This window comes from Peromyscus leucopus, chromosome 14 (genome assembly GCF_004664715.2).
Source record: "Peromyscus leucopus breed LL Stock chromosome 14, UCI_PerLeu_2.1, whole genome shotgun sequence".
Taxonomy (NCBI): Eukaryota; Metazoa; Chordata; class Mammalia; order Rodentia; family Cricetidae; genus Peromyscus; species Peromyscus leucopus.
The window spans coordinates 40,093,058-40,119,134 of NC_051075.1; the positions used below are offsets into that span (position 1 = coordinate 40,093,058).

At 41.4% G+C, this 26,077-nt stretch overlaps 1 protein-coding gene across 6 annotated transcripts in view; it reads left to right on the forward strand.

Annotated features, from left to right (window-relative positions):
* The window catches only part of Lrrc9 (leucine rich repeat containing 9), a 76,940-nt gene that overhangs the window by 3,216 nt on the left and 47,647 nt on the right, over positions 1–26,077 (forward strand). For 2 of the 6 annotated variants that reach the window (XM_037210611.1, XM_037210615.1), the window contains exons 2-12: positions 4,201–4,282; positions 4,561–4,779; positions 5,589–5,729; positions 6,360–6,423; positions 6,926–6,996; positions 8,704–8,886; positions 10,715–10,870; positions 14,145–14,326; positions 15,234–15,365; positions 22,376–22,552; positions 22,864–22,996. In XM_037210611.1, the coding sequence (XP_037066506.1) occupies positions 4,235–4,282; positions 4,561–4,779; positions 5,589–5,729; positions 6,360–6,423; positions 6,926–6,996; positions 8,704–8,886; positions 10,715–10,870; positions 14,145–14,326; positions 15,234–15,365; positions 22,376–22,552; positions 22,864–22,996 (1,506 nt within the window). In that variant the 5' untranslated portion in view covers positions 4,201–4,234. The remainder of the gene's footprint in view (positions 1–4,200; positions 4,283–4,560; positions 4,780–5,588; positions 5,730–6,359; positions 6,424–6,925; positions 6,997–8,703; positions 8,887–10,714; positions 10,871–14,144; positions 14,327–15,233; positions 15,366–22,375; positions 22,553–22,863; positions 22,997–26,077) is intronic. The other 4 variants (XM_037210613.1, XM_028858249.2, XM_037210612.1 and 1 more) reach the window with 3 other exon arrangements.

The window sequence follows — 26,077 nt, forward strand, 5'->3', positions numbered from 1 at the left end:
GTTAACTACTGAGTTAGAATAGGATTATTTGGGGCACTGATGAACACAGAATAATGCAAGTTGAGAGGTAATCCACATTGTATACCCAGAAAATATCTCCTTGACTAAATGCAGAGATTTGGGGCTTTGTTTTTAGGAAGACTCAGCACTGTGAAGGTGAACACACTCCTATATTAATTTTTGTGATGTCCTATCAAATCAGAATTACAGCTGGACTTCTCAAATCCTTTTTTTAAGATTTAATTTTGAATGTTAATTGTGTGTGTGTATGATCAAGGTGTGCAGGAACTTAGGGAGGCCAGAGGAATGGGATCTATGGAGCAGGGGCAGTTCTTAGCACCCTCATGTGGGTGCTGGGAATGGAGCGTGGGTCCTTCTGGAAGAACAGCAAGTGCCCTTAACCTCTGAACCATCTCTCCCACCCCAGGACAGAGTTTCTTAAACAACAACAACAAAATGTTAAATCTTAGTCATAAAAAAATGAATAAGAAAGACTAACCAAGAAACATAAAAAAAAAAATGAGAAGGGAATTGTATTAGTCCCTTTTCTAACGCTATGAGCAAACACTATGGCCAAGGCAACCATTATAAGTTATAGAAGAAAGTGTTATTCTGGGCCTGTGGTGTCAGAGGCTTAAGAGTCTGTATTAGTCAGGGTTCTCTAGAAGAAGAGAACTCTCTCTCTCTCTCTCTCTCTCTCTCTCTCTCTCTCTCTCTCTCTCTCTCGTGTGTGTGTGTGTGTGTGTGTGTGTGTGTGTGAAAAGGGAAATTATTAGAATGACTACAGGCTGTGGGTGTGGTCTGGCTAGTCCAAGAATGGCTGTCTCTAACTAGAGCCAAGACTGGATGTCTCAGCTAGTCTTCAGTCTGTGTTGGAATTCTGAGGAAGTAGGGTTCTAATACCAGCAAAGTGGCGTCTCAGCAGCAGGAAAAATGGGCTTGCCCATGAGAGCGAAGGCAAGCAGGCAAAAAGCAAAAGCTTCCTTCTTCTGTGCCATTTTATGTGGGCTGCGGCAGATGGCGTGGTCCAGATTTAGGGTGGGTCTTCCCCCCTCAAATGATCTGATCAAGAAAAGAATCTCTCATAGGTGGGCCAAGCTGCTTAAGTTAGAGTTGACTCCAGATGTAGTCAAATTGACAACCAAGATTAGCCATCACAGAACCAATCACCTCATCCCTACAGTGTTACGTTCAGTGGCGTAGCCAGAGGGGCCCTTTTCAATATCAACACAGCTGGTGCCACACTCAGAGTCCTGTTTCTTGCTGTCCAAAAATCCAGTCCTCAGAAAGGGCCCATGAGGCAGCAGGGGTGCTGGCCCTGCAACGCTCCTCTGCAGGTCCTGTCCATCTCCATTTTCTTCAGAGTGGTCCACCACACCCATCTGCCTTGTTCTGGACATACGCCGAGCATGTGCTCACTCTCTCGGTCAGACTGCTGTTCCCTCTGCCTGGATGCATGTGATCTAAATTCCTTCATGGCTTACCTTATGTATTTAGTTCTTTGCTCAAATTCCACCATATCAGAAGCTGGCTTCTCTTTCCCCTCCTCGGCCATTTTTCTTGTACCCGTTAGGTCCTTGGTGTATACGTTAATGACGGGATAAACGGCTGGGGTAATTTTCTGGTTGTATTTTGCTCTATGACACTGGCTAGGGCCCCTGCTCTTCTTCTTGGCTCAGTGCCTTAGTCCATTTCATGCTGCTATAACAAAATACCCAGAGCCAAATAGAAACAATAGGCATTTGCTTCCTACAGTCCTGTGTGCTGGGAAGTCCAAACTCAAGGGGCCAGCTTCCAGTATCTGGTGAGATCTTCACATGGCAGAAAGTGGAAGAGGAAAAGAGGACCAGACTCCCTCCATCAGGCTGCGATTAGGGCCCTAGGTCCCATTCTTGAGGGAAGGAACCCTCTTGATCTCTTAAAGACCTTTTCTCTTAATGGCACTGTGTTGACGGCACCTGAACTTTGGAGGGTCCTCGTCCAAGCCACGCCTTCATCATGGTGGGAGTGTCCCCAGTTCACAAGGCCTGAGTGCGAAGGAAGACAGAAGCTGTATGCTGCTCTTACACTGCTGCATCGTGAATGCTCCATGGCTCCCTTTTACCAACAGCTGCTGCTCTGAGTTTGAAAATAGCTTTAAAAAAATTTTTTTAAAATAGCTTAGTAAAACTTCTCTTATGGTGTCTTGAATCTTGGCATAGTTTGTACAAATGGCTTTTCTCCCAATCTAATGTGAGTGCCTTCGCCAGTCTTCCTAGTGATCGATCTTTTCCCTGGCACAGGTATACATCTCAGCTTGCCGTAGGTCTTCTACTTGTAACCAGGGAGCACAGGTAGTAAACCCAGGATTCAAATCGCCACTTTGTTAACATCTTAATTTGTGTAAGTTCCTGAGTATGAATATAAACGTAATTGAATGAGGGGCGCTAATAAAACTTAAGTGAAACTTTATTCAAGTAAACGTATGTACAGATAGCACACAGATTCTCCTCCAATACCTGTATCTGTATCCCCAAAACTCCCTTCTGCTAACTCACCTGTGACTGAACCACAGTTATTCAGGGTGCTGGGACCATAGCTTGTTTCCAATTTGCATGTGAACTGGTGTAGAAAACATGATCATCATATGTGCACATTTTCTGCTTCAGATTGTGCCTATGAAAATCATCAACATTGCATTTAAAAAGAGTTGTCTGTCATTTCACTCCTGGGCATAAACCCAACAGAAGTGTTGAACTTTGTCCCTAAACACGCACTTACATTGCTGGCCCTCAGTGAAAAACAGTCCAGATGTGTATCAACAGTACAATAAATTAAAATACAATTAGACACTCAGACTCTATAATAGTAAATGTATTTTTCAAAAATAACATTGTTTTCTTTTTCCCTTTCTCCTCTCTCCTCATCTTACCTTTTACTCTTAACCTATTCTCATTGGCTTTCTACCCTCAGAGTAACTCATGCTAGTGACTTAAAATGTACATTTCCACATTTTCTCTTCACATAATTGGAAGCCCCTCAAGCCACAGGAATGGCCAGGCCCCTCCCCCGAAAACCCCCAACTGCCAGGTTCCACCCACAGAACACTCTAACTGCCCCGAATGCTGGAGCCTGCCCCCACCCTACAGAGTAAAAAGCCCAGTCTCTGGACATGAAATCTCACCAATCTCCACCTGGAAAGCTCCACCCTCGAAAGTTCCACCCCCTTCCCAGGAAACTCTAGATAAGCCCTCTATCCTGTTCAGTTCGCTGCTGTTTCTCACCCAAGCAGAGGCAGCCATCCTTGTGGATTTTCCCCTCCTAATAAATCTCTCGTGTGAGGTTTGTTGCGTGGTGTGACTTTGTGGTATTCCTTGGTTCCCGGCTGCCGGCATTCCTTACCTTCTAGGCTGTAATGCTGACAATAATCATGCATAGGCACCCATTTATTTACAGATACACACTTCTAGGAGGGAGTTAGAGTTAATGAAATTATACAGTGTTTCCCACATCTTGTTATAGCATTGTATTAAAAACAAGATCCCTCCACTTTTTAGTATATGAATTACATAATGAAAATATTTAAAATTATGAACATTTAGTTAAATTGTATTAAAGCCATTTAGATATTAATTGAGCAACTGTGTCAAAAGAGATACCAGTGAACTCATTTTAATGAATATTTATTGCCATGCCATATAAGCCTTAATAATTCTTCTTTAATATCTATTATTATATATATAGAAATCACATAGCTCTTAGGTATCTAATTTCAGTTTTTTAGCTAGCATATAGATCAGAAACTATATCGACATTCCAGAAGTCCTTGTTTTGCACCTTAGAGACCTGGGTTCAGCTTGGGGCACCACAGCCTGATAAGAAACCGAAGATACAGTCTATGTATGGCAAAGAAGCAGGAAGACCCGGTAACAATTCGAAGTCTTGGGGGAGGGTGAAAGATAGCTTCTTTAAGTATTCTGAAGGTTTATTGTTTAGAGGAAAAACTGAATTTGTTTTATTTGGACTAAACAAAATAGAAAGAGTTATGGAGAGGCAGTATTCAGTTCAAAATACTAAAAACATTTGTAGATGGAAGCTTTAGAGATGGAAGGAGATCTGTGTGGAGACCCGGAAATGTCGCAGTTGGTAGCTTTCAGATGGCTCTCCATTCAGACCACCGTGACTCTAGGACTAACCTCAATCTTCCATTTTCCTTAATAGATATATTAGTATGACCATTGTTTTTTAAAGGAAGATGATTGAAAGTGAAAACTTAACTTCAAGTGACATCATTAAAGAACTGGTGAGTCCAAGTCTGACTTCTTTTCAATAGTATTTGCAAGAATATTAAGTAGAACATTTTGACACTCCTCATGGAGCTGTGAGGACTAACAGGAGGGACATGCCTTCTCTCGTATGACTTTTGGAAGCACAGAAGTCATGTATGTGATCCAACTTTCTCTTTTGTGGGAATACTAGAATGGTGTAGTTCAATGTGTAGTTTATGGTTTGGGATGTCAAAATAACAATTTTTTAACTATTTAGAACAGATAATAATCAAAATTCTTTCTTTTAAAACAGTGTTTGTGCAATGGTTTATCTTATGAGATGCTTGGACAAGAAGGATCAGATACTTCAAAACTGGAGATGTTTTTCTCAGGGTATCCCCGTATAGTTGGATTATCGTTGTTTCCTAGCTTATCGAGTCTTACAATTGTTGCTCAAGATATAAAGGAAATTTCAGGGTTGGAGACTTGTTCACAACTTAAAGAACTTTGGATTGCTGAATGCTGCATAGAGGTAAGTTTAAAATAAAAGAGAAATGATGAGGTGCATCTAATACTGAATTCTTGGCTTTGGAAAAATAATTCATTAAAATATGTGCAGTATGTGTGGATCAAAACTGATAAATATGTGTACAACGTGAAAGCAGAAATAAGGAATCAAAACATAAATTTGTTTGTTAAATGTATCAAATCAGATCACAGCCAATATTTGCTTACTAGTAAAATTGATTCAGTTAGGTGCTAAGTGGTTAGACATGTATTTTAGAAAGCAACACTACAAAATGCATCATGAGCAACAGAAATGTACACACATTTTAACTCAGAAATGCTTATTCTAAGAATTTTATACTAGAGAAGTAATTCAAGAGCAGAGAAGAGTTACATTCATGAAAGTATTTGTTACATCATTTTCGCAATAGTTAAAAATATCAAATGTGAAAATTCTGCACATAGGGTAATTTTAAAGAAAACTATTATAAATTTCACAAAATATTTTGTAATCATTAAATATACTTTGAAAAATTATGAAAATTTGTTAGATGGTCTTGGGCAAAAAGGAAACCACCTATTAAATCAGATGTATGTGATTTTATTAATAAAAAGCTGATGTAGTTGATTAAAATGTAAAGAAAGTGTACAAAATTAAAAACAGCTGTATTTCGGCAAAGAAGTTGTATGTTTTAAATTTTTAGTTTATCTTTTCGGGTGTTGATATTGCGATGAAGGGGTGTTTAAAAGAAAAAAGACTCAGAAACCTGCTTTATCTGATGAATTGAATCTGATGACAAAATAAATGACCGCTTTCAATCTCCTTTTCCACAGAGAATTGAAGGTCTTCAAGAATGCAGAAATTTGGAAAAATTATATTTATATTACAATAAAATTTCCAAAATACAAAATTTAGAGAAATTAATAAAACTGGAAGTTCTTTGGCTGAACCACAATATGATAAGTAATATTGAGGTGAGGTAATTTTGATAATTTGCATGTAAGGCCAGTTCACGCTGTTATAGCATTTAAACCACAGTGTCAGAGATCATCCAGTCAGTCTTGAGGGCAAAATATTTATGAATAGCATAGTTATTGTTGTCAAAAAGAACTGAGGTGGGGCTAGAGAGAGATGGCTCAGCGGTGAAGAGCACTGTCTGTTCTTCCAGAGGACCTGGGTTCCATCCCCAGCACCCACATGGCAGCTCACAACTGTCTGTAGCTCCAGGTCCAGGGAACCCAAAGCCCTCTGCTGTTCTCTGGACACCAGACACACGCGTGATACACAGACGTGCATGCAGGCACAACACTCATGCACAATTTTTTTAATAAAGTAAAAAGAAGAACTAATGTGTAGGCTGTGTTTTAGAAGGAACCATTGTCGCTATAATTATAATCATGCTGTGAGACATGTTGTTTCTCCACTCACTCCGCTTTTCTTCTCCTCCACTCCTTTCTGCTCCTTCTTCAAATTCTCTCCAGGTTCCATTAAAGTGAGAGGGGGTGGCTTCACTGTACCCGTTTTCCTCTGTAGAACACCCAAGGAAATAACCAGGGTGATCAGAGTTAATGGTTTTTAAGATTACATGTTGTCTACACTTCCAGGGCTTACAGACGCTGAAGAACTTAAAAGACCTCAATCTTGCAGGAAACCTGATAAGCAGCATTGGTATGTACTGTTTCCTCTGGACTCTGGGCTAATGCGTTCTCAAAATGCGTGCTTAGAGTCGTTTCTTTTAGACTTTATGTCATTGAAAAACACTTTTACTTTTGCATATATTTTTATCTTAGATTGTGGTTTCTAGATAGTGCTTCTTTGAGAGTTTCTCACAATGGGTTTTGATCATATTTACACTCATCCAACTCTTTCCGGATCCACCCCCACTTCCCTGCCTATTTTGAAATCTATGATTCAAATATGTAACTATCAGTCAGTAATAACTATTGCTGATTATACAGTGGCATCATGAATTCTATTGATATGCAGGAAATAATGGCCATCTTTAACTCACAAGGATGCCAGGATATATAATAAAGGTAGAACAAGAAACTTAATTATTTTTATGATGTTGAGGATTGAACTCAGGGCCTTGGGCATGTCCGGCAAGCACTCTGCCACTGAGCTATATCCTCATCCCTAATGGTTCTTTAATCTTGTTTTTAAATTAAAGGTCCATGTCTTGACCCCAATGAACAACTGGAAAAATTAAACCTTTCTGGAAACCAAATTACTTCTTTCAAGGTATGTTCAACTAAATGATTGGTTTCTGTTTATCAACCTGAGTTACAAATGGTATAGACCAAAAAACACAGCCAGCAGTCTTCCTTCAAGGAACAGTTTCACTGCTTTGTGCTTCCTGATGCTCCAAGGCAGCAGTTCTCAGCCTATGGGTCGTGACCCATTTGAGGGTCTCATATCAGATGTCCTATGTATCAGATATTTACATTACGATTCATAACAGTAGCAAAAGTACAGTTATGAAGTAGCAATGAAAATAATTTTATAGTTGGGGGTCACCACAACATGAGGAACTGTATTAAAGGGTCGCAGCATTAGGAAGGTTAGAACCATTGCTCTAGGGAGTTTGAGAGGCATCTGTTCAATTAGCCATAATGATTGGACCCTTTTAGAACTAAAACAACAACAAAAACCCCAAGTACTCAACTGGCAGGGTGTTACTTTCTCTGAACTTTCTCCTAGGCCTTCTGGCTACATCCATTTTACAGGAGGTTCATCCTCTAATAACCTCTAAAAAAGTGGACTGCCCCTTCTCAGTCCAGAGGTCTCTTCCTCATTTCTGTCTCTATTCATTCTCTGAATAATCCCGTCATACCTTATGACTGCAAATACACCTAATCTATTTACTGCTAAAATGGTCCCTCTACTTACCCTGATGACTTCTCTGAACTACAGACCTCAACCGACTTCAAACTGATGTCCGCTCCCCAACCCTTCTTTCCCTGCAGACATCTCTGATTCCCAAAATGGTATTTCTACTCTTCCAGTTAACTAAGCAAAAATCCTTACAGCTCTGTTTTACTCCTGCTATTCCTTCATTCTCCACCTTCAACCCATGAGCAAATCCTGTTAGTGCCCATTTGGAATATGCCCAGAGTCGTCTTACTGCCTGGATTACTATCGACTATGGGTACCAATCTGCATTACTGAGAGGAAAAATTAAAACACAACTCCTCACAATTCGCTCTATTTTTCAGTGTGTGTGTGTGTGTGTGTGTGTGTGTGTGTGTGTGTGTTCACAATGTAATTCTGATGATGTGGGATCGAGGGCACAGGGTCCAGCACACCTGGTGAAAATATTAGAGAAAGAGGAGTAAGGAACAATTCTGAATCCTGCAGTGTAAATCGGTACTCTTTAACCCAGAGAAAAACAGAAGAGTATTGCAAAGCAGGGAAAGAGTAAATTAAGAAGAAATTTGAGTAAAATGTTACCTGAGTAGTCAAATTGCAAAGGAATGAACCAATAGGAAAGGCTGGAGCATTGTAACAGGCATGGAGGGGGTTCCTCGGGCCGTGGGAGTGGACATCCTAAGAGGAGGAGATGAGTATGCCTAAGAGCGAGGAAATGAGAAACCGTGGGTCCAGTTGAGTAGTGTGAGCATTGTCATCTGGCTCAAACACAGGGTACCCGTGAGAGCCTGGGGAGCTGCGATGAAAAGGCTCATCAGGTCTCCGATGGTGGCCGTGTTTGATAGACAACACAGAGCTGTCACACCTCTCCAGCAAGGGGCCATTATAATACGATCACAGATCTCCCTAGGGAATCGTAAAGTAGAGTTAGTGTTCTTTTGGTTTGGAGCAGCAGCTGGTACAGAAAATGCATGGCTGTGTGGTCCGCCATCTGTACAGCAAAGGCCGATCTTTTCTTCTAGAGTTTCTTCTAGAGACCATTCATAACCGACTTACCACTGCCATCGCTCGCTGTTTTAGGACCTCACGAACTTGACCAGGCTGCCTCGCTTACAGGATCTGTCTCTGAACGATCCGCAGTACAAAACCAACCCAGTCTGCCAGCTGTGCAACTACTCTACCCACGTGCTGTACCACCTGCCTTCTCTCCAACGACTCGACACGTTCGATGTCTCAGCAAAGCAGATCAAGGAGCTGGCCGACGTAAGTGGGTCCACAGTCAGGGGTCTGTGACGCAGGGTTGCCTGGTTCATGGCTTTCCCCGCCTGGGTCCCCCATGTGGTTGGTGGTATTATACAGTCAGCTCCTATCTCCTGTCTGCTCTCGTCCCAAGAGCAGGTGTCTCACCTAAACGTATACAGATAATAACATTAATGCTGGAATTCGGTGATCGTAGCAAAAATGGGAAACACGTGTCTGCTGGGAATAGAATCTTTGATGCATGGTTATTAAAATTATTTTAGAACAAATTAAATTTAGTATTTTTAAAATCTTTTTTCCCACGTGGCAAAAATCTGAGTTAAATTAGAATTTCATATAAATACTAAAGGGTGTCTTGGCATAACTCAATAAATACAAGTAAGTTTAGTGAATATTTCATTGTTTATTTGAAATTTAACTTGGCATCCACTATTTTGTCTGGAAAAATAAACAATTTACTCCACAACACATGGTATTTTAGATTTAAGAATTTATTTGAAATCCTTTTAGCTCTCAATGACTCAAGTATATTTGTTTTGGATTTTCCATTTACCCCAAATATTCAAAATAACAACAAACATCATTTCCCAGTTTTCTTTCCTTTCTTTTTTCTTCTTTTAATTCTTAATATGTGTGTTTGTGCTTGTAGTGAATTGTATGCTTGTGTGTACACATGTGTGTGAAGGTGTGCTCACCTGTGTGTGCTCATGTGGAGGGCACAGGTGGATGTCAGGTGTTTTGCTCTCTGGCTCTCCACCTTATTTTTCAAGAGGGAATCTCTCACTGAAGCTCGAACTGATCCTCTAGGTAGACTGTCTAGTCAGTTCTTTTTGACTAATCTAATTCTCAGGTATCATTCAGCTTGTCTAGTTCATAATAGGCTATTTAACCAATCTGTTATTATTAGCTGATAAGTAAGTGGATGGTATACTAGAATTAAATATAAGGTTTGAGATAATTGCAGCAAAGTGATAATTTAATGACCTCAGTCTGAAGATAGTTCACTTAGAGCATCATTTTGCAGATTGAGGAGCAGGCTAAATCTTTTTTTTTGGTCAGGGTTTTTAAAATTATATTCAATTTTACATTTGCTTTTAACCCCTTTTAATTTGTTTGCTTTCCTTGAATTAATAAACTAGGAACAGTGGTTTAATATTTGCTCCAGTCCAATGTCCTATTAGCTAAATATACTGCTTTATAAATTAAATTATGTCTGCAGTTTCTTTGTTGGAAATTCTGGAAATAGATGTGCGTATGCCACATACTCACATATTAAACACAAAGATGTTCATTGAGATTTTGTGACTTACGTATTAAATTAAGTAAATCCCGAGAGCATCATCACATCGGCTGTCATCATCAGCATTTCTAACGGAGCTAGCCAGCTTCCAGTTTCATCAAGAGCTTGTTGTGCTCATACAGTACCACTGATGGCTATGTCTGAGTCAGATTTCTATTGCTGTGGCCCAAAGCTCCTGGGGAGGAAGGAGTTTAGTTCAGCCTACTTCTCCATCATCCAGAGAAGTCAGGCTGGAACTCAAGGCAGGAACCTGGAGGCTGGAGCTGATAGAAGAGTGCTGCTTACTGTCTTGCTCCTCATGTCTTGCTCTGTTTACTTTCTTATGGAACCCAGGGCCAAACACAGTGAGCTGGGCCCTCCCATGTCAATCATCAGTCAAGAAAATGCATCACAGGCTAATCTGGTGGGGCAGTTTCTCAATTGAAGTTCCCCGGATGACTCAGGTTATGTCAAACTGACATAAAACTAGCCAGCAGAGCTATCTGTAATGTGTTTTATCTAATCCGGTGTTATTTACTCTCTTATGTTCAGACCACAGCGATGAAGAAAATAATGTATTATAACATGCGAATAAAAACTGTTCAGAGACATCTGAATGAAGAACTTGAAAAACTGAATGACAAAAAATGCAAGTTACAGAAGCTGCCAGAAGAACGGATAAAATTATTCAACTTTGCAAAAAAAACCGTAAGATTTCATCATTGTAGGGAAATTATCAGACAAAATAGCAAATTCTTAACTGTCCCCATCCCCACCCTCGAGTGTGTGTGTGTGTGTGTGTGTGTGTGTGTGTGTGTGTGTGTATGTGTGTGTATGTGTGTGTGTGTATGTGTGTGTGTGTGTGTGATTAATACCGAAGACTAAGATCAAGTCATGTTTACTCTAACAGTATTTTGATTCCTGGCTTGGTAGTCTGTGTCTGTAATCACAGTGTTCCTAAGGTGAGATTGGGGAGTGGAGACAAGGCAACGGAGAACAAAGAGACCCTGTCTCCAACAGTCCAACAGGGTGGAACGCGAGGACCAAAGCTGGGATTATCCTCCACATATGTGCTGTGGCATGCATATGCCTGCACTCACACAGACAGATGTACACACACACACACACACACACACACAACACGCACACACACACACACACACACACAGAGGTATACAATGGGGAACTTCAAATCAAACTCTGTTTTAGTAGTATGTGTGCTTTTTATTCAGAATAATTAGATTCCTTTTATTAAAAGTAGATCTTGAAAAGTTACTAGATCTTGAAAATAGAACCTAGCGTGTGTAAAATTTTCTGTAACTTCTCAAAAACGTGAAGGAACAACGGATTGTTCAACAAATAATGTTAGAAAAGAGCCAAGGTATTTAGGAGTGAGGGAGTTGGTTTTACACTTTACCAAACTAAGTATCAGTGGGGGTAAAAATTAAATGAAGAAAAAAATATCAAGAATAAATATGTAAATGAATTGATTTAGTGGGTCCCAACCTGCCAAATTAAAAAAAAAAATACTATTAATTGCAAAGAAACATAGATTCAGTTGCAAAACAAAAAAGTAAGATTAGTTTGTGCTAAAAGGCATTATTCTTAAAAGGTAAGAACACAGGCTAGGGAGGTGGTTCAGTAGATAGAGTGCGCCACACCGCACGAGGACCTGGGCTCAGTCCCAAGCATCCATACACGAAGGCAGGCATGGTAACATGTGCTGGTTATCTTAAAGCTGGTGAAGTGGAGGACGGTGGCCCTTGATGCTTGCTCGCTAGCCAGCCTAGGCTACTTGGCAGACTCCAGGCTACTGAGATACCCTATTGTTATGTGGACAGTACCCGAGGAATGATGCCATCTTTGACCTCTGGCCTCCACACGCTTGTATATACACAAGCACATGCCCGCCACATACACATTAAGGAAAAATATGTCTGAGAAAGTTCAACTATCCTAAAGAAACATGATGTGCACACAAAGAGATTTTATCCTTAGTACAAATGTGTCTCTAAGTAAGATAAGGTTAAAAGTAGATGTGCAAATAGAAAAATTGAAGGAAATATATAAATCAGCACTTTACAGATGAATACATTACAGTGACTGATGAACACCTGAATGTCGCACTCCCTGGTGAATTTTCAAATGTTAATGCAGTGTGAAACCATGTTTACCTATGAAACTCTCACCAGCAGTAGGTGGTACAGATGAGCGGCATACACTCTCCTGGGCTCACGCAAGTGGTCACACTGCTTCCGAGAGCGCCTAGCCGTCAGCTCAGCAAGTCTACTTGTGCACTTTATTCTACGGATGTTTATCACCACCTCATCAATAGTAACCAAACACTAGATGCTACATAAATATTTAACAAGGGAATAAGTCAGTCACTTTCATAATACACTACTAGGGCTGGAGCATGGATCGGCTGCCCTTGCAAAGGACTCCAGTTGGTTCCCAGCACCCATAACCAGGTGACTCCTGACCACCTGTAACTCTGGCTTCAGGAGATCCAGCACCGTCTTTGGCCTTCATAGGCATATTCACTCATTACACATACCCACATATCCATACATTTAAAAGTTAGAAAAAAATGACACTTATTTTAAAAAAAAGAGGTTTGATATATACATATATATGTATATATATAATGGTCTTTTCTACAAATGGGCATGTTTTTATTTTATAGTCAGAAGGATATTCTTAAAGTGTTAATTAAATTTAATTATTTGATTAAAAACCACAGAAAGATCAAGTTGTGAAAATCATTTTATAATGTGCCATTTCATGCATGTAGGTTCAGAATCCCTTATCTAGAATGCTATACAACCAAATGGATTTCAGAGTTTGGAGTTTCTCACATGTTGGAATATTTACATGGACACTACCTTATCTAAGTGTCTAAAACATGTCCAAAGTTTCAAATTTGGATGCACTTCAAATTTCAGCTTAAGAGTACTCAACTATATTAATTAAAATCTGCAAGCAAGAAAAGGAACATATGTCATATAAACTGCACACATATTTAAACATGTAATTTGATTTTAGCAGCCAGTTATAACTATATCAGTGAAGAAATGTAACCAAGTAGTAAATTTCTTTTTATAAACTTTGTGGTTATAGTTTAGCTTTAAATCGTACAAGAGATTTGCCCTGAACCCAAACTTTATGGATGTGAATGAAAGGCTAAGTAATCAAGATAAATAATATTCAACGCAATATTTTAAATATCCCAATTAATACCAAAAACCCTATTATGGACAACAAATCCCAAAATATTAAAATCTGATACAATGTGTATTTGTTTTGTTTTGTTTTGTTGTTTTTCGAAACAGGGTTTCTCTGTGTAGTTTTGGTGCCTGTCCTGGATCTTGCTCTATAGATCTCACTCTGCAGACTAGGCTGGCCTCGAACTCACAAAGATCCGCCTTCCTCTGCCTCCCAAGTGCTGGGATTAAAGGCGTGCGCCACCACCGCCTGGAACAATGAGTATTTTTTTTTTTTTTTTTTTTTTTGCTAGTTGGATAGTAAAACAAAAGGAAAACTTTATCTCCCCTTTGTGTGTTTTCTATGATTTATATCTCTCCAGAAATAGTTAAAAACACTGAAAAGTAATTATGTTTTTAAAATCTCATTTTTTGAGATCTTAAACGGTTTTATTCACACCCAAACCAGCACTGATTGTAATTTCACTTTGGCTTTTGCAAGCTCAACATTCCGTGGTCTATTAATGTCCTCACTGTCGGTTGAGAGACCACCAAGCTTCCTCTTTCCAAACCATCACTTGTTCAACAGATGACGGATGAACTTGCACCAAGGTTGAAGTCAGCCTTTGACTGTTATAAACCGGAACTTCCTATTACCTAGATTTCTACTTTGATCATCTAAACTGATAATAAATCTCACTACAAAATGAATATCTGAATCAAGGCTTTGCCTTAATGTTTGATTGTTAATTTGCTCTCTGGTATGTTGTTGAAAACAGTTAGAACGGGAATTGGCTGAACTCAAGGGACCTGCTAAAGGGCAAAATGACAACGCACCGGAGGCGGAGAAACCCAAGACGAGCGAGACTGTTGCACAAGAATCAGGTCTTCAGCAGAAGATCCTCACCAAACTGACTGCCCTGGATGAGAGGGTCACATTCTGGAACAAGAAACTAAATGAGTAGGTTTGGTGAACTGTCTGGTCATTCAGATTGAAAATATAAAATTGTAACCATACTGGGGGGCAAGAGTTGAGCTCAATTCCCTTGAGAAATGGGAGGCAACAAAACATGACCTGTGTTGGCGCTTGGGCTCCTAGGGCCCCCACCCGCTCAAGGCTGGGCTCTGAGGCCATTTTCAGGTAAGCACCGTGAGCTTCCTCCACTCAGCTTGCTATCACGTCTGTTTCTGTCCACAAACTAAAAGAAAGCAATTGGGCTTTCCTTAGTTCAGAAACTCAGCCAGCAGTCAAGACCCGGCCAGGCACAGCCACGGCCCTTGCATGGTTCACACTGCACTTTCGTTCACTGGGCCGTCGAGGAAAGAAGTTGACTGGCCCTGTAATGATATTAACAGGATTGTAACATTTGGGGGTAGGAGGTTGTTCCATGCCAAGTGACCCTAAACCAGCCATTTAGACGTAAGTACCATTGGTACTGACATGGAACTGAGGATGCTGTGGTACCGTCTCGGTCTGTCTAGGACTTGGCCCCCATGTTCTTAGATCCAGGCAGTCTCCTTAGCTTTCCATACTCTGAGGGAGGGTAACAAAATCCTGGGTTATTTTCACTGCCAGACACAGAGTATCTCATTCCTGGTTAGCTGCTAACATTAACCTTACTCATCCACTGGAAAGCAAAAAGTAACTGATATTAAAATGCATGTTGCAATACATGAACGAATTGAATACATGTTACAGTACATAAATGAACTGAATACATGTTGCAGTACATGAACAAACTGAATACATGTTACAGTACATGAATGAATTGAATACATGTTACAGTACATGAATAAACCTCTGTGCTTGAATACTGTGAGTTTTCCATATCATATACATATCTGCATGTGTATTTTATCTCTGGTAGAATTGAAGCAATTTATCATATTGAAGTAAAACAGAAGAGGAAGAGCCACGGCTTATTGACGCCATTTTTGCTGACCGAGCTGGAGACTGTGGGGAACATCCATTTTGAAGAAGGCACGCGAGCTGATGACTGGTAAATCTGAGCTTTGAGTGTAGCTTTAAAGATAATTGTACTTAGGACCCTGAGCCGGATGATCAACTTATAGAGTGTCTCATTTGAAAATAGTTTTTATCAAAATAGCCATCTGTTGAAAATTTGCTATTACATATTTCCCACCTGTACATTTGTCCAATTGCTTTATTGTAGTGAGCCAAAATCTGGACACCTCAACAATGCTACTCTCTGCACATTTTTTCTTAGCCAGGCAGCAGAAAAAAGCTTATAAGAAGTGTACAGAAATTTGAAGAGAAAGGTTTATGTTCCACTGTTGTCCTCTCGCATGTTTTTTTTTTTTTTTTTTTTTTTTTCGAGACAGGGTTTCTCTGCGTATTTTGCGCTTTCTGAGCTCACTTGTAGCCAGCTGCCTCGAACTCACAGAGATCCGCCTGCCTCTGCTTCCCGAGTGCTGGGATTAAAGGCATGCGCCACCACCGCCCGGCCAACTCTCGCATGTTTATAACGTTGCGGGGTAGCTGTAGCCCTGGATTCTGAATCCTGGCTGAAAACCAGAACAGACCTGCAGCAGACTTGGCAGCAGCAGGTTGCCACAAGGGAGGGCCATCTCATGGCTGCCCTGCAGGCCTGTGGTCAGAGTGGCCACTGCTGGGAGCTCAGTAGTCAGTGAGCACATGGTCACTGTGTCAGGAGAAGGCCCGCAAAGCCAGGCTTCAGGCTGTGGGGTTCCCTGCTAGTGTCACAGCCGGCAGGAAAGCAATCCAGCTGAGGTAAGGATGACACTTGGTTCAGCCTGACGTAGGCAGCCAGGCTGGATCAAACTTCTGGAGTCTGATACCAGGCAGTTTATTGTAACATAGTTAAACACAGTACCATTGGGAAAAACAGCTTCTTGATGTAATACAATCCCCGATGCACAAGGAGTCATAGTTATCTCAAAACTTAATTAAAAATACGTGTTGTTTCTTCTAAGAAGATGGGTTCTAGAGCCGGGCGGTGGTGGCGCACGCCTTTATTCCCAGCACTCGGAGCGAGCCAGGCGACTCTGTGAGTTCGAGCAGCTGGCTACAGTGAGTTCCAGAAAGCGCAAACTACACAGAAAACCTGTCTCGGAAAACCAAAAAAAAAAAGAAGATGGGTTCTAGAGATAGGCTGCATGTGTTACCTTAAGGGTGCAGGAAACGATCTGCCACAATCTTGGTCATACAGATAGCACAGAGGTCATGTGGGCTAATAGCCACTTCCAACCTTGGTTTTGAGAGGGTTTTGGGGGGCTGGCTATACAGCTAGTGTAAGAATCATCTAGACTATTAAATACCTCTGGCCCTGGTTGTGGGAGCTTGATATGGCCTGGTCCTTCAGATAATGCAAATCACCTAGACTATTGACCACCTTCAATTCCTAGCCTTCTGGGTGGGAGAACAGATTTTACATCTTTTCTTTGAAAAGACAATCCTGGATGCTTAACATTCCTGGTTTCCCCAATGATCCGTGGGTGCAAGAACTTTGTGCTCCCAACACCAAGTGAAAATCCCACACAAAGTTGGAGAGGACCACCAGAGACAGAAGTAGAGCCTGGTCATTCATACCTCAGAACCATGGCCTTCCTGTCAGTGAGATAAGGAAACAGGTGTGTTGTCTCAACTAGAAGACATGATTAGAACCAACCCTTAGAGAAAAAGAAAGCCTTGATGAAAACTATTATTCATTATGAGTTTCACATTTCTGAAGTCATTTTCTCAAACCGAAATGCCTTTGATACAACCAAAGGTTGCTCTGGAACCATATTGGAGACCTGGATATGTGCAGAGTCAGATGTGTAGAACTACAGGATGGGCTCATACATGGCCCTAGAGTGCAGTGTTACCTGACATCAGCAGCAAGGCAGGTTCTTATGTTTATGGCACATGATGCCAGGGTCTCGTCAACGTTTAGAAACAACATGTGATTGCCAAGTATCACTTAGATCAACAGCTGCTTTCAGGAGAGGTCTTTACCCTCATGAGTAAAAGCTTGGATTCTTGGTTGAGAAGTGTAAAGAGCTCTCCCCCTAAGGGAGAAAGGGGCTTTTAAAATACATTCTTCTATACCAGTGGATCTTTTCTACCAGTGAATTTGCCCTGAAATTATGTTTATTTAACCACAATACTTGGTTTTTATGTACAAGGCCATGAAAGACATTCACACCAGTTCCCACATAGACAGGTCTTGGTTTTTCAAATGCACGAACTCACCGGTTCTTTAGGTTGTAAAATGTAGTCTTTGTTTATATTCGTTCAGCCTACTTAAGAGTAATAGACAATAGAACTTCCATTAGAGATAATATCATAATTCTGTTTCTGTTTAACCTCTTAACAAAACAAGACAGTAAAAAAAAATATTTAAAAATAAAACCACCAAAATACCATTTCTGTTATTATGGCTTTTAATGGGTATTTGTAGATGTAACTAACCGTCTTATTAAATAAGAAACACAGAAACAATGTAAAAGAAAGCGAGAGTCAGAGCTCAGAGCTAAAATCTCACCCTTCTGCCTCGTGTCCCAGCTTCCGAAAGAACCTATTTCTGTCTGTTCGTCTATTTATAGTATTTTGTTCTGCTTCTCATTGTTGTAAACCAAACACTGACTGCCTTGTCACTGTCTGAATGTACACCCCCTAGTCTTAAAGGTATATGTCTCCAATGCTGGCTGTATCCCTAAACACAGAGATCTATGGATTAAAGCGTGTGCCACCGCCACACTCTTGCTATGGCTCTAATAGCTCTGACCCCCAGACAACTTTATTTATTAACATACAATCAAAATCACATTTCAGTACAATTAGATTACCACCACAGGTATCTACAAAGCATTCATTTGGATTTAATAAGGATCAGCTTGATTCATCTTAAGGAGGTAATCAAATGTATATTGGCAGAATTTCAAGGCCAGTTACTTGCTTTAAGTATTCCACATGCTTGGCCATTCAAGGTCTGCTCTCTTATGTATGATTAAAAAAAAAGAAAATCACAACTAAAATGCTTTAAATATCCAGGTGCCTCATTTCTGGCTGTTTTATTTAAACATTAACTTCTCTTCCATCAATACTCTAAGGCCAAGGATCTCTCCTTAAATAGGAAGTGCTTGAGTAGAGCTAGGTTTTCTATTAGAATAATTTGTATTTCTTCAACAGAAGAGAAAAAATCCCTGCAGATTTCTGATTGTATACCATTCACTGTTTCTCAGCATCATTTCTTTCATGAATACATTTACCATGTTTTTCAGTTTCCAAAAGCTTCTTATTTTACAGATACATGCTAGTCAAATGGTAGGTTGCTGCTGTTAGCGCGGTTGTTTTAGAAGCAAATTATTCCTCTGTGTATTGCCCATCGAGTAACTCATTTGTTTCATGTGACATTCAGCAAGTGGGGACTCAGAAGCATGAAAGACATGGTCCTTGCCCTTGAGACGCTTACAACATCATTACAGATGTAGTCTAGTTAGAAGAAAAATAACCTGAAAGCTCCATGAAACAATGGATGAGTGACCCTGTGAGCTCCTGGGGGAAGAGAGGCTTCACGTGCCTTTAAGTGAAACCTCTGCCACAGGACTGGGTTCACAGCCCAGTACACAATTACTAATTGAAATCTCTCTATCACTTCATAGGTGCTCATTTAACAATCCAACTTTTTAACATATGATGATTTTCAGTAACTGATCTCTTTGTATTCATTTTTATTAAAGTATACTGTTAATGAAAAATAATGATTTTGGGGTCCTTTTCCATACACATATGTAGTGCACTTTGATCATACCTGCCTCTCACATTACCCTCCCACTTCCCAAGTCTATATTAAGAGATTTGGCTATAATACTTACAGAGCTACGGCAGTGGGATGTCATGCTCTACACTCATAAGACAGCACCTTAAGCCTGCCATCCACTAAAGATTTGTCTAGAATCAGGAAGTGAATTTTCATAGATGAGATTGAAAATTTTGGGGGCCATTTAAAAGAGTTTGTGTTTAACATCCTAAAACACATGTGTGTGTTTTAATGGAGTATCTTAGTCTGCAGTGTGTATTAGTGTGAAGGCTTACACATTCAGGCCACATTGAATGAGTGAGGGTCATGGGCAATGAGGAGCCTTCAGTTTCCTCGGTATTGAAATACTTGGTCCACTCTTTCTTCCTTCCATGGGTTTTGTACTTAAACATTTTCCATTTTCTTTTCATGTTTTTCCTTGATGGTGTCTTCCTGGACTTTTATAAATTATTCCTTGCTTCTCTCTCTCTCTCTCTCTCTCTCTCTCTCTCTCTCTCTCTCTCTCTCTCTCTCTCCTCATACCCTTCATTCCTGTCTGTTGGACATTTCTATCTGAATGTTCAATTGATGAGGCAACCTCAACAAATACAGAAGGAATCCACTTTGAGATAACAGAAGAGAAAGGCCTTTCATCCAAACTGCTTGTGTGATCTTGAAATACCATTAGCCCCTTGAGCCTCATGTGGGAAATGAGAAAATAATCAGATAGGATTAGACAAAATAATATGAAAATACTTAGTGTTCGATGTTATGGTTTGGTCTCAGCATTTTCTTGTTAATCCAGGCTGCACAAACACTGAAGCCATTTTTTACTTCATTCTTTCCCTCAGTTTCCATATCCAGTCAGGAACACATGCTGTCATGCTGTCATCATGCTATTCAATCCACCTGTACACCGGCTCTCATAGTGTCCTACCTGGACCACAAAAGCCAGCATGGCATCTGCCCAATGATGCGGTGTTAGCCAACCAGGAAAGCTCCTGGGCATTCTGTAAAACGACCCTTGCTAGCTGGCTTTTACTCAGAAAGCACCTTGTTAAAGACAAAATCAAATGGAAGTCCTTGCCTGTGAGTTTCCAAATTCCTTTTAGACCTTTCGTCTGAGGTGGTGCATTAACTCTTTCCCAACTATCGTCACTCTTTGTGGCTGATCTATGTGCCTCACTGTTCTGGGAGCAAGGCCTTGGGCCTCCCTTTATCTTTGCTACACACACACACACACACACACACACACACACACGCACGCACGCACGCACGCACGCACGCACGCACTCACTCACGCACGCACGCACATAAGACCTGTGAGAGGATTCTATTTCATGAGGCTTTCTGTCTGTTTCTGGTTCATACATTTCTGAGAAACCCATCTGGAAGTTTGATAGTCTGTCCATCACTGCCACGATTCTTGAGAACACTGGTGCTCTGCTAAGAAGCCCACCGAATGATAGGAAGTGTCTCTGCAGTGCCTGGAGAACTAGCTCCTTTTGGAGTGTAGGAAGTGAACTACTGAGAGTGCGGGCAATTCCTGACATGTTATTTAGAGGAGACTTGAAGATCATAGATCCAGCAAACGGTCCCTTTATGGGAAGGGCCAGTGGGTTTCTCACCCTAGATGTTAATGTGGATACTTAGTGCGACCTCTGAACTCCGGGCAGACATAGTACTAGACTGTGACACTGTCCATCTCTGTCTGCTCTACTAGATTTGGACTCTTCTGGATTACCTAGACTTGAGAGGCAGGAATTCTGCCACTGAACCACCAACACTCCCACAGGATTAGCTAGACTTGGCAAGTTTGGTTTTTTACGTTAGGAGAACAGTGGCCGGCAGTCCCTGCCTCTAGCAGTGAGAAAGTGGGGTTCTCTAAGGCAGGAGTTCAGATATTGGGCTCACAAACCACCCATCAGGAAGCATCCCTCTGTTGCTTTAGCTCTCAGACACATTCAAATGATTATGAGGTAAGTGTATCCCATACAGGGTCACTTGCTTCCTGTTTTTCAATCTCATCTTAATCTCCGTCCTGTACAATTTTAAGACAAAATTGTAATTTTATGAGAACGGCCAGATGAGGGCAGCAGAGAGCCGACCAGTCGTTGAGCGCTTCCTTCCTTGTTCTTGAGGTTCACAAAGCTGCAGAATAGTCCATCTCTGGTTCACAGATCCCACTTCTTCCTGGAAAATCTTCCTAAGACTTCAGGAAGGCGCCCTGTGCACTCCTCACCCAACGCATCTCTTCTAAGTCTTCATCAGTTTAGAATCTGCTATATTTATGGTTCTATATAGTTATTGTATACCCACTCCCTTTGGAATATAGGCCTTAGGAGAGAAACCAGAGACACTGCCCTCCCTCACTCATGTGTCCTAACTTAATTAGGAGGTTCTTGTAATAGACACAGAGATAATGATTCCAACAAGGACAGCACCCGCGGTGATGATGACCAGGGATCTGGTTCAGCATGCATCTTAGATGTGGTGGCAGGCATGCTGAAGGATGAGATGAGGAAGAATGAGGAAGAGTGGAGAGGAGTCACTCCTGTGGTTTTAAATGCAGGTTGGGGCCAGATGCTGAGTAAGTCAGTTTTGAAAGGCTTCACATACTCTAGCAGGTATTTTAGAAAACTGTCAGATGCTCAGATCTGGGTATTAGAGCTAAGTTTGGATATGAATATTTGCACATGACTACATGCCAATGAAATCACCTGAGGAGAGTGGAAACAATGTTCTGGTTCCTGGGGGGATGCAACCTTTCCAAGTCTGTTGGAGGCATGTAGCTCAAAGGGCTTCCCTGATTACAGAAGGTTCTAGGTTCAATCCTCGGCACCATTAAAAATGTAAAATAAATGAAAATTTTAAGAAAGAATCATTTCAGGGAGTGGGGGTGGAGAATGAAGGGTATATGCGGTAGGAAGGCAGCCAGGAAAATAAGGTCATGCCAAAGCCAATCAAACAGACTTAGGAAGGAAAGAGTATTCGGTCAACATAGCCTTTAAGAGGAAGAACCAGATAATAGATAATAAAAAAAACCATCTTACTATGTTTCAAGTTTTAGCACCTTTTATTGGTTAAATATGCCAATTGGAACAAAAATACAGTTACTGTGATCTGATGAAGTATGTTTAGCAAAACAATCACAAAATAGGAGCTGTAGCTCTTATTACACGTGCTCTGTGTCCTTCAGCGTCTTCTGTTGTGTGTATGTGTGTGTGTTTTGTATCCCCACATAGGTTTAATTCCTGCTATGAACTAATTCTCTCACGTTTCTGTACCTGGGACTTCAGAGCATATGGTATCACAGGAGTGAAAGTCAACCGCGTCATTAAAGTTAACAACCGTATGCTGAGACTGAAGTTTGAAGAGAAATTCCAAAAGTGTTTGGATCATGAAGATATGCATGATTTGGAGTAAGGATCGTTTCTGTAACCAGTGGCTGTAAAGAGCCTGCCTTTGGTCTGTTTCGTTTCGGGGGGGGGGGGGAGAATATGAATAGCCTGTTTTAAAAGTTAACCGTATGAAAAACACACCCTGCTAGTAAATTATTCTGGCCCTGCATCTTCCACAGCTGAGACGGCTTCATGATTTGTCCACACTGGCCCTGTTTTTTGAGAGTAGGGTAGGGGCACTAGAGGTTTAAATGACTGGACTACCCATTGCAAACGGAGACTCACCGTGGGTGCACAGTTACCTTACCTCCCTCTGTCTCCATTGTTCTGAGGAGCTATCGGAAGATGCTGGAGTGTCTGTTTTATGTTTTTGATCCTGAAGTGACGGTGAAGAAGAAGCACCTGCTGCAGATCCTTGAAAAGGGATTCCAGGAGAGTGAGACAAGCAAGGTAGTGTCCGTCACTGTGAGTAATCCTCTCGCTAGAGCCCATGGTCTGCCACTGGTCCAGAGTGTCTCCCCATCCCTGCGTCCTGGGTGATAACAAGCTTCTGCTCCTATTTCCCTGGAAGCTTAGTGACATGGTAGACAGGCACAGGGGAGGATGGCACAGGAATTTCATTTTTTGTTTGCCTGACTTGACTTCATCCTGCTTGGAGTCTTACTTTTACCGGTGACTTTGAAATCTCCTTATTTAACTGGCTCTATTGGGGACCTCCAGTACCACTGTCAACTCTCCGTGTTGAAAACACCCCATCAGCTGACTTGGTGCTTTTTAATTGTCTCCTAGGTTTCTTTTCTCCTTTTCCTGCCGCTGCTTCTTTCCTTTCTACTTTTCTGTCCTCACTGCTGACACTACTTCATCGCTGGGCCCCCGAGCTCCAGCACACCCAGCCCACTTCCCTGCACTGCCCCATGAGGCAGCTGTAGCCCATTGCTACAGAGCACTGCTTCCAACCCACCTCACACCGTGGCCCACTGGGTTTGAACCCTCACGTCACTCCTCTCCTGATGTACCATGTCACCTGCCTCTGCCCACTTCTTTTTTCACTGTGTAGCCACAGATGACTTTGAACTCCTGATCTTCCCATCTCCACTTCCCAAGTGCTGGAGTGAAAGGCATGCACCATCACACCTAGTCTATACAGTGTTGGGGACCAAAAGGGGAGCTTTGTGTGTGCCAGGCACACTCTACCAACTGAGCTGCGCGCCTATCTCCTGTGCCTGTTTCTGTCTATCCTGTAAATGAAAGTGATAGTGGTATATATTTTGCAAAGTTGTTGATAGGACTTAGTTAAATAGTATGTTGAAATGCTCTTGGGTATTTATATACCAAAGTTCATGCATCATTATTAAACATTCAAAGAGTAGAAACAACCCAAATGCACATCAATCAATAGGTGAGAGATTAGATAAAAAAAAAACTGCCATTAATTTACAGTAGATTATAAAGAGAGATATGAAGAGATGAGATTCTGCAATATGAATCCATACGACACAGAAGAACTTTGAAATCACCATGTTAAGTGAAATAAGCCAAGGGGAAAATATTGTTTAAGTACTACACCACGCAAAGGCAGAGATAAAATAAAGAACAGATATCACCAGGTCCTGGGGTAGGTGAGGGACAAAGACTTATTCTTTATTATGTACAGAGTTTCAGGTCAAGTTAAGGAATTATTTTTGGCCATGGATAGGGACGATGGTGTCACAGTAATGTAAATAACCAATGACACTGTATTCTGTGCTTAAGAAACAGTTAAAATGGTCAGTTTTATCTTGTGTGTATTTTACCATAATAAAAAAGAATGACCAAAAAATGTATTCTGGAATTGGGAAGACAGTTCAACTGGTAAAGTCTTTGCTTTGTAAGGTTCTGAATTCCATCTGCTGCACCTGAGTAAACCTTGGGCATGGTGGTAAATGCTTGTCAACCCAGCTCTGGGAGACAGGAGAGTTCCAAGAGCTTGCTGGCCTCCAGTCTAGCCAAGGGCAAGTAAGACAGATCCTGTCTCAAAAATATAATGTCAAAAGTGATAGGGGGACACCTCTAGTGTCAGCCTATGTCCTCCACATACAGAACACACACGGGGGCGGGGGATTGCAGAGAACTCTGGGGAATGGATTGGAGCAGATGGCAGGCCACTGACTTAGAAAGCTACTGTGACAGCCCAGGCCACAGGAGGAAGTGATTCTGGCAGGTTAGTGAGTGTCCTCGTGGTGACTTCCTGAAAGGAAATAAGAAGGAAGTGAGGAATTTAAGGTCTTAGAAGGCAGAGTGAATGCTCACATTCACTCCAGAGAACTCTGAGCTATCATGGACACAGAAGGTGGGGTGAGGATGCTCACACCCTCCATGTGCTCACTGCCCTCCAGACACTGTGCTGAGTGGTTAATGCCCTGCCTCTCCTGAGAGACAAACTGTCTCCTTTAATTCCCCTGATAGCTGTCTGTGCTGCTCTGCTAACCGAGGCAATCCCCATCTTCCTATGAATACTGAGCAGTGGAAGCGAGGCTAGTCTAAACCCATGTGCTGAAAGTTTAAACACCAGCTTTCCTAGTGTGAAAAAATGGCTCTCATTTCTTGGGTTGATTATGTGTTGAAATGACAGTATTTTGGATATACTCAATCAACAAACTGGGTTATTAAGGTTTATATGAAAAGTCCTTGGATTACTGCTTAGAACATAGATAGTTTCTGATATTTTACCATTATTATCTGGACCATAAGACACATCAGTTCCTCCCTCTGGCTCCTTTTTCAAGCTCTCCTTTGGCATCCATGATTGTGCTTGCTAGTTTTATGTCAACTTGATACAAACTAAAGTCAGCTGAAAGGTAGGAACCTCAATTAAGAAATATTGCCATAAGATGGGGCTGTAGGCAAGCCTGTAGGGCATTTTCTTAATTAGTGATTGATGGAGGAGATTTCAGCCCATTGTGAGTAGTGCCATCCCTGGGCTGGTGGTCCTGGGTTCTATTATAAAGTAGACTGAGAAAAGCCATGGGGAGCAAACCAGTAAGCAGCACCCCTCTGTGGCCTCTGCATCCGCTCCTGTTCTAGGTTCCTGTCCCTGCTTGAGTTCCTGTCCTGACTTCCTTCGGTGATGAACAGTGATGTGGAAGTGGAAGTGGAAAAAAACCCTTTCTTCCCCAACTTGATTTTGGTCATAGTATTTAATCACAGCCATAGTAACTAAGACACTCATACTACACTATTTCTGTCCTTCTAACTTGTGTGTGTGTGTGTGTGTGTGTGTGTGTGTGTGTGTGTGTGTGCGCGCCATGTGCATTCAGGTGCCCTCGGGGGTTGAAGTTACAGGCAGTTTTGAGCGGCCATGTGGGTGTTAGGAATCAAACCCAGGTTCTCCAGAAGAGTGGCAATTGCTCTTAACCACTGAGCCATCTCTCCAGACTTGTCCTTCTCACACTTGGTTGTTCCGCCATTATTTTCCTTTTGTTCCTTGCCTCTACACATAGGAATACTATGAGGTTAAAGTTTACAGTCTTCTCTCTCCAAATGACATCAGTTACTTACCTTGAGAAG